Source organism: Phodopus roborovskii, unplaced genomic scaffold, assembly GCF_943737965.1.
Source record: "Phodopus roborovskii unplaced genomic scaffold, PHOROB, whole genome shotgun sequence".
Classification (NCBI taxonomy): domain Eukaryota; kingdom Metazoa; phylum Chordata; class Mammalia; order Rodentia; family Cricetidae; genus Phodopus; species Phodopus roborovskii.
The window spans coordinates 1,707,973-1,722,871 of NW_026126638.1; the positions used below are offsets into that span (position 1 = coordinate 1,707,973).

At 44.6% G+C, this 14,899-nt stretch overlaps 1 protein-coding gene across 1 annotated transcript in view; it reads left to right on the forward strand.

The window, feature by feature from the left end:
* Ano2 (anoctamin 2) overlaps window positions 1-14,899 on the forward strand; it is a gene marked incomplete at its 5' end in the record, with an annotated part of 300,185 nt that overhangs the window by 56,273 nt on the left and 229,013 nt on the right. Inside the window, one exon of the mRNA XM_051173071.1 lies at window positions 6,867-6,965. Coding sequence (XP_051029028.1) covers window positions 6,867-6,965 — 99 coding nt within the window. The remainder of the gene's footprint in view (window positions 1-6,866; window positions 6,966-14,899) is intronic.

Consider the following 14,899-nt stretch of genomic DNA (forward strand, 5'->3'; position numbering starts at 1 on the left):
TCAAGGGGATGTCTTGTGGCGTGTGTCTTAGGTGGATCACACTGAAGTGTTGGAAGTTGTCTGTCCCAGGACTATATCCTACTTCTAAGTCCACTATGATGACTGTGTGAGAACAATCTCAGTACCGCACGACAGAGATCCTATATCTGTGTATTAACTATGGTGATCTGATATTGTGGGGTCCCTGGAAATTCTCCCATCCTCTCTATGGAGCCATGAACCTTTGGTCCCTGCTGATCCCAGATCATCTGGGTTGGTGATCTCTTAGAGGAGTCTGAGAGAGTCTGCCCCTTTTTCTGTCCCCCTTCATTGCCTCCATGTTCCTCTCCCCACCCATCTTCTGGCAGCCCCATTCCTGGGTCACGGTGTGCTGCAGCTGATGTTCTCGGCTCATAGAAGGCTCTGGGACCAGAGTACACTGAGGCCTCTGGAGTCAGCGCTGGGGTGGTTTGGCAGCACTGTGGGGAAGGAGTCTCATGGAGTATCAGTTTCCAGTGTTTGGCTGGAGCTGCATCCCATTCACTCTTGTCTCTCTAGAGAGAGGACGTGGTCTTGTGAAGCCACACATGCAATCTTTGGATAACAACAAGAAGACATAAACAATCAGTATACTCTCACCAGGAGTCTGCAGAAGCAGCCAGGAAGCTGGAGAGGAATGGCCAGGGTCGGGGCGAGTCTACATTAGTTCTAATCACCGTTCTTCTACCTTATGTTACTGATACCTTGTAAAGGAGAGGGTTCAGGACAGCCTGAGCTCCTGGAAATATGGGAAGATCCAAGTGGCAGGAAACACAAATGTCTACAATGTTTCCTAGCTAGCTGTCTCTATGCTCAACCAATTCAGCCTATGGGTCTCGATGTCTTTAGTTTGTCAGGGATCTTTGTAAGTCTCTCCAACTCCCGAGTTCTGTGGCTGCGTGGATTCTCTCTACTGAAATGTCTTTGTGTTTGTATTTTAACAGATGGCCCCTGGGTCCAGGAACTATCAGCACAGATATGTTGAACAGCACCATGGCCCCCTGATGTTTGAGACATAAACACACCCCAAACTTGTACATTATAGGCCATTTTATTTTGTAGAGCATCCCTGATTCTTCTATTTATTGGTACAACATGCTTATTAGCTCATGAGGCAGTATGCTTCAGTTTAGGTTGGGTTTCATGAGTACTGGGGTATATGCCAATCCTTCTAGGAGAGAGAACTCAGATCTACATATGCAATGGGGATCAGAGGTTCTCAGCAGGAGTGGAAAAGCCCTCCAGGGTTCTTACAAGTCTCAAGAGAAGGTGGAGACTTGAATGACTTTGGTTGCTGGCATAAGAGAAACATACAGAAAACACATGTAAGGGCAATTGAGTTATCTCACCCAAACCATTAGATTTGTACTGTGTTGGCCAAAGGTCACCAAGTACTTTCTGGATTATAGTGGTCTGTTTTCAGAGAGTAATCACTGAACTAAAGTATAACAGTTTATGTATATGTATATTGGAATCAAAGAAAATACTTGATGAGCATTTGCTATACGCCAGGTACTATGGTGGCTTTGAGGAAAGAACAATCAATGTGATGTGTTCTTTGTCTCAATGAAGCTGTTGCTCTAGACTGGCAGACAGTGCTTGATGCTATGATGGCTGCAATGGTGAGCCCAGAACTATGAAGGTAGGGGTGGGCAGAGTTATTCGCTTCTGGTCAAAACAAGAGACTAATGTGACCCAGGGCCACATGAACAGCTCCTGAGGAAGAGATGCTCAAGTTGGGTCTCACATAGGAGTTGGCTGGGCCAAGTAAGGATTACTTAAGAATGAGAAAACTCAGCATAAGAAACTTCTGAGGTAGGAAGCTGGGTTGAGCAGTTGCATACCAATGGACAGGGCCATGTGGCTGGAGGATGGAGAGGAGGAAGAAGCTTAGTTCCTTGGATTAGGGCTTCTTAAACTTTCTTCACCAGAGATCCCGTTTTAGCCAGGATATTTTATGTGACCTCAGATACAGAGCTATATTAAATAGACATGTAAAGCAAATATTTGCTGGTAAGGGCGGTAAATTTATTTAATTTTTTTGAGACAGGGTTTCTCTGTGTAGCTTTGGAGTCTGTCCTGAAACTGGCTTTGTTGACCAGATCTCAAACTCACAGAGATCTGCCTGCCTCTTCCTTCCACATGCTGGGATTACAGGCATGCACCACCACCACCCAGAGCATAAATTTGTTTTAAAACAGTTTGCTGTCACATCTATCTGTCTGACTTTCCATTCATCCATCTGTCCATCTGTCTAGTTTTAGCATTCATTAGAGACAAAATCTAGTTTGCATACAAATGAGGGGGATGTGATTGTCCAGTTTTACATAAAGAATTAAATCCCAGCTGAGTATTTGATCTGAAGGACATAGATCATCTTCAATATTTTCCAGAGTTGATCAATATTTTGGTTTTATAATCACTGATGCTGAGAACTTTACTTCACATGAATATGTGGTATAAAATAGCAGAAGTATATTTAAAACCACTTTAGAAATTACTGGAAACTCTGTCTAAATCCCATGTCAAAATTCATTTAATGGTTTGTAAATGAAGCTCAACTCAGCCATTTTAAAATTATACATACTAACATGGTACAGTCCAGTGATGTACTAATTTAATTCTTTATAGACCAAGGACAGTATTAAAATTCCTTGTGTTTCCATGATGAAAGTATTCTGCTTATGTAAGAACAGAAAATTGTGTATATTTAGAGAAAACACTGTCTCCTAGACCAAACCAAACCAAACAAACAAACCAACCAACCAACAAGCAACCAACCAACCAGGAATCTCCAGTCTCAGTGGGGTGATTTGGGTAACACCTGGTGACATGTTGTGTGCTTGGAACCAAGGCTTTGGTGAATTCCTATGGCACATCTCAGGTGAATATCTCCAGGATCACCTCAGACTACCTGCATTCAGAAGCCTTTTACTATCGCACACAACTTTTATAACCTCCACATTCAGTCAAGCCACCCCATGTGGGGTCCACAACCCACAGTGTGAAAAGCTGGGTTTTCCTTGCCTGCTCTGTGAACCCAGCTCTTTGTTGTGTGCTTAGTTGTGGCCACATTTGGGGAACTAACTAGTTGTGGGCACATTTGGGGAACTAACTAACCAAAGTTCAAAGAGAGTGGCAACCTTTGGGGAGAAGATTTGTAGCCTAGGGCTTCTTATACCATCTCTTTCCTCTGCTGACAGATGCATTTGATGCTACAGTGCATTTGATATGAACTTTAATGCTAATTGTCTGATTGGGTTCGTGGTCCCTCCAGACAAGACATTTAGTTATAAGATGGTGAATGTCTTATGCTTTATGTCAAATTTCGTGTGAGCAGTATGTTCTGACTCTGTTCTCAGAAAGCAGATACTTCCTGTCTTGAGTCTGTGAGTTTCTTTGTGGCACAAGGGATATTTTAAAAATCCTGTTGATAATTTTTAATGTGTGAGGCCTAATAGAAACAGGAATACTGATTCATGATTTTAATCTACCAGAAACCAGTTTTCCCCAGTGAGGACTCACTGTTTTGTGCTAAGGGCTTGAAGAATGAGTGTAAAAGAAGATCTGGATACTGTCCCTGAAGCTAAGAAGTGGGCTTGCTATCTGAGTGGAGCCTGGTAAAGGCTCATGTTCATGGAACATTCTCCAACAAGACACACCAGAAGGGACTTTATCTCAAATCCTCAATGTTCTCTGAACTGTTTTTTAACTCTCTCTCTTTTTTTTTTTTTTGGAGAAACTGAGGCTCATGGTTAAGTGACTTACTGGCCCAGGTTCTCACAGCTGTAAAATCCAAGTTCAAATCTTTGTTGGAATTAGAATTCCAAGTTCCTCCTTTTCTTCTACTGTTCCTCCAAAGAACCCAAGTCCCCAAACAGACAGCACCTGGAACCAGTGACTAGAAACATTTCTTTTTTTTCCTTTGGTTTTTAGCTTAATGCATGTTAACCTCCTATTTTAGGTCCCTATGTTATTGAGACAGAGCTTGGCTCATGGTTTTCATGTTTTTCTTCAGAAGATGTAATGAGGCACACCAGCTCACGCCGGGGTGCTCTTCCTTTTGTAGGAAGGTAACAACATTTTGTCACATGAAAGGAACACGATGACTGGCTGTTCAAGCTGCAAAACCACATCCCAGCTCTGACTTTCATTTCAAGCAAGATCTATTTACAGAAAATGGAAAAGCAGAATACCTTGCTGCAGAAAATTAGCATCCCCATTGAGAAACAGTCTTGCCTCAGTTGGGGTAAGGCTGGGCTGCAACAGGCAGAGCCTCTAAAATCACAATGCTCAAACAAGGTAGAATTTTGTCTTTCCCATAGAGATGCAGGGGGCAACCCTAGACCCAGATTCTCTCTTAATTTCTTTGATGTTACTGGTCTGGACTTTGACCTCAAGGTCTGAGTTCTAAGCCTGTATCCAGGCAACAGATACAGGGAGGGAAGAAGATGAAGAGTCAAAGGTACCTATTGTTGTCTTTGAAGAAGGCTGCTGGAGCTGCTTTGTAACACATTCATCATGTTGGCCAGCAATTACCAAAATTCTGGGAACGCCTCACTGCAAAGAACATATAGTCTTGATCCTGGAGGACCATCTGCTCGGTGGAAAATGAAGAGAATGAGAATGACCGTCTGGGGACAGCTAACAGTCTGCCACCACTGCCGTGGAATTTAGCCTTTGCTCCCCCAACCCTTTCTTAAACTTTGAACATCTGTACCCACTTAGTGGACATTTGGCATGAGCCCAAGGCACAATGTCTCAATAAAGTTAAAAAGACATTTGTCTCAATTCAGAAATAAAGACAAAGCATACGATATTAGAATTAATGGTGTCGTGATTTCATCTAAGTGTGAGGGATGACTCTGCTTGTCACCTTTCATCGACAACATCTTTCCTGGGGTCACAATAGAGAGTGGAGGCTACAGAGGGCCACCTTGCAGATGGTTCCTTTTCTTTTGAATTTCCCTGAGCAAAAGCTCAAATTACTGTTGGAAATAGCAGCAAGTGATCGATGACACTGTCTAGTCATCCTGGACATTCCAACCAAAGGCGGAAGTGGAAACCTGGGAGGTTTCCCATAGCTGTGTCAGAGCTGTGGTGCACGTGGGAGCTGGGAGGTGGAGTGATCATCAGATGGCTGTCACTAGATTCCTTACGTGCATTCTGATATGCTTGTGTAGTGACTGACAGGTGGTTTTGGCCAATAAAGCACGCCTCTCTCCACTGACTGGAGAAAAACCATCAGGGGGAGCAAATACTTCTTGGTTTTAAAAATTATTTTTGTCATATTTTTTCATCATATTGGGAAAATCATTTGAATTGTCATTGTTTGGTTTCCAAAACTATAAAATAAAGACAACCATCACACCTGCCTTTCTGGCTTATTCCCCATTCTTCTACCTTATAAATGATGAGCTTGCATCCCTAGTATTAGCTCTCTCTCTCTCTCTCTCTCTCTCTCTCTCTCTCTCTCTCTCTCTCTCTCATATGTGTTAGAGTCACCAATTCAGATTAATAAATATTCTTCCTTTGTATCCCGAGAGCTCTCAAATATCTGTCTGTGAACACTTCCATAGTCGGCGGGGGAAAGCTTTCCCTCCCATGTGGCTGTTTGTCTCCCTGGCACACTGGAAAGGCACAGTCACAGCTATGAGCTCATGGCTTCCACTGTTACCTTTAACCCTAAACCAAGATCATAGAGCATGATTCTCTGTACATGAACCTGGGGAATGAACTTCAAAGAGAACACCTGTACGTGCCAGCTGCACATAGAGTCCCTGCCTTCTCAGCATGACCCATGTACCTTGCTTCCCAAAGTCTGTGTTTGGTCAATAACACCCTCCTCTCTTCTAGTGCATGGGTGCTAGAACATGAGTCCTAATCTACCTCAATGGCTTCATCCCACCACAAATGGTACATTTGCCACCTCACTTGCTTCTATGTAGTTTCTAATAGTCTTTTGATGAAGAAATTCACAACCGGCACACTTGCTTTCTTTCTGCACATGGTATTTGTGAGTATTTAATTTTTTTTTCTATTTTAAAGATACCAGAAATAGTGGGCTCTGTGCCAGGTTTTACTACTCAGCTTTCGTCCTCTTTCATTTCTTTTTCTTGGTGACAAAGTTAATTCGTATCCCAAAGAATTTATTATCTGTGTCATATTTGAAGATGAGGATGAATCTCTGTCGCAGTCTGACAAGGCCAAGTAGATTGCTGACTCCACCCAGTTCTCCAGTGTTCATCGCTGCATCTCTGTTCCTTTGAGTGACATCATGTGCAGTGTGATGGCTTGTCCTGGGATGCAGACCTACACTGTGTTCACACTGGACCGTGCTAGTGTTAATGTTTTGGTATTATTCTGAGTGGGACATTAGCATTGCTGTCTATGTCACTCACCCTTAGGCTTGTGTGGCCACTTTTGTGGAGTACACAATAGTGGAGTAGAAGCACAGGTTTGATCGGTGACCGATAAAACCTGTGGCTGCAGACACACTGAAGTCGGTTCCTTGAATGCCAGCAGTGGTGAGCTGACCAATTACTACTGCATTAGTGCAATTTCCATGGAAATAATTGTATAGTTTTCAAATGTGTATATATAAAACGATTGTATTTCCCCCATGAAGCCACCAGTCTCCATGGACCTCACTTTGGAACCACAGGATTATCTGGAACAGAGTGGATAAGTAGGGTATGGGTGTGTGAAATGGGCTCCTAAGGTCATTTAAAGGGGACAAAAGTCTCAAACTGAAGGAACAAGATGTCTAGGCTTCTCAAATTGGGAACTAAGAATTTTCGCTGAGTTCTCACCAGTGTTTCTATTTCTTTTCTCTTTGTATCTTGCAGAGCAAAAGCCAGGGATCTGTCTTTGTCCGGATCCACGCCCCATGGCAGGTGCTGGCCAGGGAAGCAGAATTCTTGAAGATCAAAGTCCCCACCAAGAAAGTAAGCACTTGTTTCTCCTAGATTCTGGGCCTCAGGAGGGCTGGATACATGTGGATTATTTGGGATCTGGGCCAGGTGGATGTGGCTTTCATGGAGTTGAAATCAAACTTGTCTCCTCAGGGATCCTAAGTATGTGGCCATGAGGTGGGTGGGACAGGGAAGAACTGGTGTCCCTCTGTCTGTCTGTCTGACTGACTTCCACCTGGGCCATGCTGTCGGGGACGCCAAACATCTCATCTTCATCCCCCCCCCCCGTTGCGCCTCCTTTTCTGTTGCTCCCAAAGGTCTAGAGCCGTCAGGCACTTCTGTGTGGTGATCCCGGCAGTGGGATCAGGCAGCAAGCTGTGCTAAGCCAGGGGTGTGGAGGGAAAACAGCATCAGAGATGCTCTGGGCATGCCGCTGTGGTCACAGTGGTGGCTTTTGCTCTTCCATAAACTAGGAAGTTCTTCAACATGTGAGTGGATTGAAACCACCTGGGGAATGTGTTCAGGAGCTCCGAGCCAGTGTCTCACCTGGAGATTGCAGTTTGCTCAGTTGGCATGGAGTGAGGCTCTGAAACCTATGTGGTGGAAAAATCATCCCAGGAGGTTGTGCTGTGTAGGCCGGGTGCCTCACAGTTCAGATGGCGTGGGAGGTAGTTTTCAATTAGAACAGTGTATGTACAATTTAAAAGCCTCCCCAGTGAATTCTCAACCCCTCCGTGTGTCACTTTGTATAACAAAATTCAGCAAAGCAGCTCCCAAGGAAAGAGAATAATGTGTTCCCAAACTTCCCATTCTTTTTTCTTAGGCATTCTAAGGGAAAGAGTGGGGCTGGGTTTTGAGCATCCTCGACATCTCTCAGGGAGGGTACCGGGGGAGAGGGCGGTGTGTTAAGCAAGGGTGGTGATCTATAGGTAGGATCTCTCTCTCTGTTTCTGCCCCTGCTCCATACAGTGTTGTTTCACTGATGGTTGTTGAGTCTGTTTCTTGAACGGTTTTTCTGAGCGATCTCAATTCCTGGTCTCCCAGTCAGCTTCCTTCCTGACCTAACAGGTGGCCAACAATAGCCTTTGGAAAGCATTGGGGCCACAGAGCAGCCCAGGCCATGGGGAGCTGAGAGCAGGGCCCAGGGCAATAGGAAATATGCACAGACCCGGACAGAAGGTAGCCACTGGAGCCAGAGTCCCTTGTAGGCCATCTGTAGAAAACAGCTCTGTCTGGGAAGAAGTTGGGGGTTGGGGGTCTGAGTGAGGCTGAGACTGCTCCTCCAAGCTGTGCAGAGACAAGAAAAACACTTCCTCCCAACAGTTCTGGGTCCCAGATTTCACACAGGTGGAAGGTTCTGGCATCCTTCTGTGTGCTCAGCCACATGGCCCTTGCTTGTTCTCCATATTCATAGCATTCGGGTCCTTGTAGTTGGCCTCACAGGGGGTTGGATAAGCCAACAAGGAGGCTGTGACTTGTGCTGGGTAGGATACATGTGTTTGTAAAAATTAATCAGAGACTCTGAGTCCAAGGCTGGGGGTAGATTAAGCCCACTTCCTGCAGTGAGGGAGGGGCTGTGGATTGGAGAAGATGAGACATGGCAGTCTGTGGGCCAGCATTACTCCTTTTAAAAACGGGGTTGGAAGGTGACTAAAATGAGAATAAGCCACATTTGCAGAGAGCCACATTCTGTCGGTGGTGGGAATGTAGAGAGAGAGTGAGGCATGGTATAAGATCAGTTGAGCATCTTCCGGGTCGGTGATAGCTTGGATCATAACCCAGTAATCCAGAGAGACCAGAAAGATGTGGAGGAAATCCTGAAGTCGACCTGCACAGATCCATTGTAATGTGTCTAGGGACTTAGAGTCCTGAGCACAGATATTAACCAGGAAGGGAATCTTGGAAGGAAACATTTGTTTTCCAAAAACAACAACAGAAGGGCCTGCACTTTGTGAGGGACACTCAGCAGACACACACAGGAGGGGGAAGGAAGGCTGGCCTTTGGTCCTGAACAGTCTAGGGAGGTTTGAGATAGGTAACTTTGGAGGCAGGTGCTGTATCCTTTCTGCTTATTCTGAAGATGGTCCTTCTAGATCAGGGTCAGCATCTGTGCTAGTCACATCCACTTGCTTGTATATGTGAGTGACTATTCCCTTTCTCAGCCCTGACATTCATATTCCCCAAGCCTTCAACAGAGACAAGGGTGGGGATAGGCATGTGTGTGTGTGTGTGTGTGTGTGTGTGTGTGTGAGAGAGAGAGAGAGAGAGAGAGAGAGAGAGAGAGAGAGAGAGAGAGAGAGATTAGGGCTTTTGATGGAAAATTCTTGTCTACAAAATCATATTAATTACAGCCCAAGAGGAGACACAGCTGGGATGTGTGGGTACCACTTTTGTCTCATCCATCAGCACTTTAGTAGCTGTTGCTAGTAGATCGACTGGTATTAAAGGGGTCTCATTTGCTACACCCGGGAGCCCATAAAGACATCAGATAAAGTATCCTTTGCATTTAAGTAGATACTGTTTGAGCATGTTAGACTTTTTTAGCTAAGCAGGGTTAGATAGAGATTTACACTCCTCTCAAGCATGAGTCACTCTGTAGTGGAGGACTGGTTTAGGGAGCAGCAAGTGCACGGAAATGTCTGGCACGATGCTGCAGGTCTCCCACAGTAACTGCATCACTGTGGTTGTGGCTGCTGCATGTTTCACAGCCATGCGAGTCAGGCTACGCAGCTGGAACTGGGTTGGGTTGTTCCTCTCTGCTCCTTCCCTCTCCTCCCACTTTGCAGCCAGCATCTGCAGTGCTGGGGGACATGGGCCCAATCCATTCCCTCACCAAGGCAGCTATCTTCCCAGATGCAGAGTCTATGCAGAGGCACGGGCAGATGGCTGTAGACTGTGAACTGGGGAGGGGGTTCTGTTTCCTAGGGAACAGGTTGTCAGCAACATGATGATTCCATGTGTGGAGCCTGCTGTGCCTTGATAGGGGACACTGGTGGGAAGGTGCCTTCAACAGGGCAAGCTGGGGGAGCCCATTCCAAGGGGAAGAGGCCACAGGACAGATGTGACAAGGGAAGGCCTGAGTTCTACCCTGGGCTCTGCCTGAGATGTGCATCTGTTTGTCTTCCTCTCAAAATGAAGCCTTGAGTCGGAGACTGATAAAGAAGAGAATGCAAATGGCTCCTTTTGCAAAAAAGACAGGTTAAAAAGGCCTGTGCAGTCTGGGGTGAGTAGGAAAGTGCAGGAGAAATGAAGATGATAGAAATTGAAAATAGAGGTGACAGACACAAGTGAGACAGAATTTCATGCCACACTTCCTGGTAGGCAGAGCAACAGGAACTGTGGCCCATGGCGGCTGCAGGAGTAAAATGATTTCTCGCGGCGGTGGGAAGAACAAACTTTTGTCAATTACCAAAGTATAATTTTCTTTAAAGGCCCTGAAAAACATATAAGAGATTAAGTTTTCAGTTACAAGTTTACATATAAGACTGACATAATCTTTGTATTTTTTTTAAAAAAAAGTATTAAAAAGATTTTAAAGTGTGTGTGTGTGTGTGTGTGTGTGTGTGTGTGTGTGTGTAAGTGGTGTATGCACACATGAGTGCAGTGTCTGTGGAGGTCAGGGGAGGGTATCAAATTCCCTGATGCTGGAGTAGGCAGGTGATTGTAAGTTTTCCAACATGGATGCTGGGAACTGAACTTGGGTCCTCTAGAAGAGCATCAAGCACTCTTACCTACCCAACCATCTTTCTATACCTCTTGGAATAATCTCTTCTTTTAAAAAGATGTAATATTTTATTACTTCTTTGAGAATTTCATACAATATATTGTCCTATTACTGTGAAGAGACACTGTGGCCAAAGCAACTCTTATACAAGAAAGCATTTAATTGGGGGCTTGCTTAGAGTTTCAGAGCCTTAATCTATGATCATCATGGTGGAAAGTACTGGAGTAGTAGCCTCGAGCTTTACAAATGATCCACAGACAGGCAGGCAGGCAGGCACACTGGCAAGAGCACATAAACACGGACGCACACACGCATGCACGTGCACACACATGACTTAAAATGGGCTTTCAAAACCTCAAGGCCCAACCCCAGTGACACACTTTCTTCAGTAAGGCCACGCCTACTCCAAGAAGGCAAGACCGCCTAATCCTTCAAATCCCCTCAAACAGTTCCACTCTCTGGTGACCCAGCTTTCAAATATGATTCTATGGGGGGCACTCTTACACAAACCACCTCAGTGTGTGCTGAGCATAGTCACTCCTGCCCTTAACTTCTCCCAGATTCACTCCCATCGCTCTACCTTCTCAACTTCGTGTCCCTTCTTCTATTTAAATAACCTATCCAGTCCAATTTGTGCTTCCCATGTACTTATTTATTCGAGCATGATAAGCGTCGTGGGGGCCACATCCTTAAAGAAAACCAACTTTTCCTGTCCTCAAAGCCATCAGCCATCCATAGCTCCTCAATCGGGGGTGAAGCCTTGTCAGGGCCTCCCCGTCCCCACACTATACTATTGCCTGGCTTGACCATGTGCAGGCAAGCACAGCTGCTGTGAGGTTATGAGAGTGTGATTCTGCCGTGTGCAGAGGATTGTTACACTCCAGTCCCGTCTGACCTTTGGCTCTTATAATCGTTTCCCGCTCCTTGCCATGCTCCCTGAGCCTTGTGCATATGGGGAAAATCATGGGGTGATGTAGATAGTCCCAGGATGATATTTATGGAGCCATTTCTTATACTGACGATTTAATGTTAAAACGTAGCTCCGGGAGGGCTGAAGTGCAAAGTAGTCTATGCAAATTTTCTGATGTGCTCATGGCTCAAAGATAAAGGTTAGACAGTTAGAGATGCAATTGACCCCATAGAGGCCCTGTTTTGAAGTATTCATGTTTACAAGACAACATTTGTTATTAAAGAATGATCCCTCCTCTTTTCCTAACAGAGATCACATAAATACCATCAATATTTCATGATAAGTGTGAGAAAAACCAACTAAGCTAACATAATTCCAATTAAAAAAAAAAACAAAGGAGCCTGGCATTTTAATTATCTTGAGTAGCCCCTTAGGAGGAAAATATTGATTCCCTTAAGCTTTGTAGAATTTTTGGAACTTGTTCTTAGACACAAATCACTGCCTTCCTAAGACTCTGGTTTGGTTAGCTGACTTCTCAAATTCTTTGGGGATGTATCCACCCCTGCTCCCAACTCATGGAGTCTGTATGCTTCAGAGACTGCACTTGTCTGGCAACACAGAACCTCTTGCTTCTCAGTTACTCAGATATTAGTGTTAGCTAGGGCTATCTAATAAATTGGGGGGAGGAAGAGGCACACTTTAAGCTGGTTATAAAGGCTGTAGAGTCCCAAGATCTGCCGTTCATGAGTTGGATCACCTGGAGCCAACTGTGGAGCTCCAGCCTGAAAATCAGGAGAACACATGGTATAAATTCCGACCTGAAAGTTGGTATTTTAAAGATCACAAGAACTGATGTTCAGTCCATTTCTAAAGGCAGAAGAAAACGACTGATACCTTAGCTTAAAGCACTCAGGCAGGAGGAATTCTGCCTTATTTGTGGGAGGGGCTTCCTTTCTGATCTGTTCAGAAGGGACAGCAAACTGCTACATATACTCAGTCTACTGAGCCAAATTCTCATCGCATCCCTCAAGGGTCCTTAACTCTACTCCCACAATATCTGAACACCTTCATACCAGTCCAGTTAGCAGATGAAATGCATCATCCCAAGACCTGTACTTTGAATACCTTAGGATTTAGATCATAACAATGAAACAAATACTGGAATAGGAAAGGTGTGCCCAAGTCCTGGCTACATGAATGTGGTCTATTTGGAAAAATGGGTCTTTGTGGATGGTATTAACTAAAGATCTCTGGACGAGGTCATTCTGGATCTAGTGTGATCCCTAAGTCTAATGTGCTTAGGAGAGAGGGCACAAGGAGATGTGGCACGGAGGTCTTCAGAGAAGAGGACTACGTGGAGGAGGCAGAGACCAAGCGATGCCATCCCAGCCAGGGAACACTGGGTATGGAAAACATTTCCCTTCCTGGCTTTACAGTGGGCCCCACCCCTGATCCTTTCATTCCAGACCTTGGCCTTTGTAACTGTAGGAAAACAATATCAGTGATTTCAAATCACCTGGCTGATGGTAATCTGTGATGGTGGTCCTCTGAAGTGAACACACTTTTGTGTTGAGAAGCAGGAAAGCGAACTGTCCAGGATAGTGGCCTTTGGTAGCCCTATTAACTTTCTCTGCTTACCAAGAATTTGTCTGGCAGCATATGAGTCTTCTGTACTGCCTGCCTTTGAGTCTGGGATGGAATGGATGACTTTTTGTCTATGGATCTTCCTATTTGAACTTGGCGTGTATCTGGCCACTTCTTTACAATCTGTTGCCATCATTGAGTCAGGAGGTTCTGACAGGGATAGCAGAAAGGACCCAGTGTGGGTACCATCAAGAAGAGATGCTTATTTAATTTAACATTCATTTTCCATCATTATTTTTATCTCCAAAGACAATCACCAGGTTGATAAAATAAAAGCCTTTGCCTTGGCCAGAGTCATTTCCAGATAAAGACATTCACGTGTTTAAAGCCCATCCAACTCTTTTAGTGGCTGCACTTGACTTTGAGAATAAACGTTCCTGAGGCCACTTTGAACAATATGGATCAAGATAAAGTAGCTTAAAATCCAGACCTGTAGTCACAGGTATAGACTAATTGGCCAAATGATTGAATCAATTGATTTTAAATATAAATTTTCCCATGCATTGGGCCAGTTAATTAAAGCCTACATGCATTATCTTGTATTACTTCACAATATGAGTTAGGTGAATACTCACCTTAGCACCATTTTATAGATGAGAAAACTGAGTCTCAGAGAGGTTAATAAACTTAGCCATGGTCCCATAGCATGGAGGAGAGACCCAGGGACTTTAAACCATGTCTGTGTGACTCCAGAGCCATTCTCCTATTCGGTCACTTTACTGAAACACACACACACACACACACACACACACACACACACACACACACACACACACACAGAGAGCCATTGGATCAGACTGTGTTATGTATTCAAGGCTCATTGGGCAGAACAATATTCTTGGATTTTACAATGAAACATGGCTATGTTCTAACATACTCAAACATTCATTACTACATCTCATTTGGCTTATTTCTGGTGTTCTTGTGGAACTCCCAACAGTGAAGTGAAGTGTGTCTCTGACTCTTTTTCCCGTGCTTGGGACCCTTTTCCTCCTACTGAGTTGCTTCTGCCCAGTTTTGATATGAGGGTTTGTACCTAGTCTTATTATAGCTTCTTAAACCATGTTGGTTGATATCCCTCGGATACCTGGTTTCTCTCTCTGTCTTTTTTTCGTGGGTGGACAGAGGAGAAGTGAATCTGGGGGAGAGGGGAGGTGGAGGGAAGAACTGGGAGGAATTGTGGTATAATGTAATATATGAGAGAAGAATAATTTTTTTTTAAGGCTTACAGGAGGGAAAGCTATTCCATTATATTCCATGTTCTTTGCTGTGGAAGCCCTGCTAACACTGCAAAGCAATGTAGTACAGAGCCCCTGAGGAGAGATTCATCCAAGATGCCATGGTCCTGGGTGGGAAAGACACAGGTTACAATTCTTTCACTGCTTGGGATTAGTTTTGTGAATGAATTACTGTTGCCTTTTCCCCCATGTGATGTAAGGAAGACAGATGATTTGTGAGTCTGTCTGACTGTCTGTCTGTCCACCCATTTGTCCCATCCATGAATTCATCCATCTGTCTATCTACATTCCTACCTACTTATATATTCATGCACAGTTTTGCTGTTGAAGCTTAGTGGAGGGAGGGGCCTGAAGGCAGATTCTCTTTGGGTCTCTCACATTCTACTGGGTCCAGTTGTCCTACATGGGCCTCTGCTGTCTCTCTGAGGTGAGTTGTTCCATGGAGTGTAGC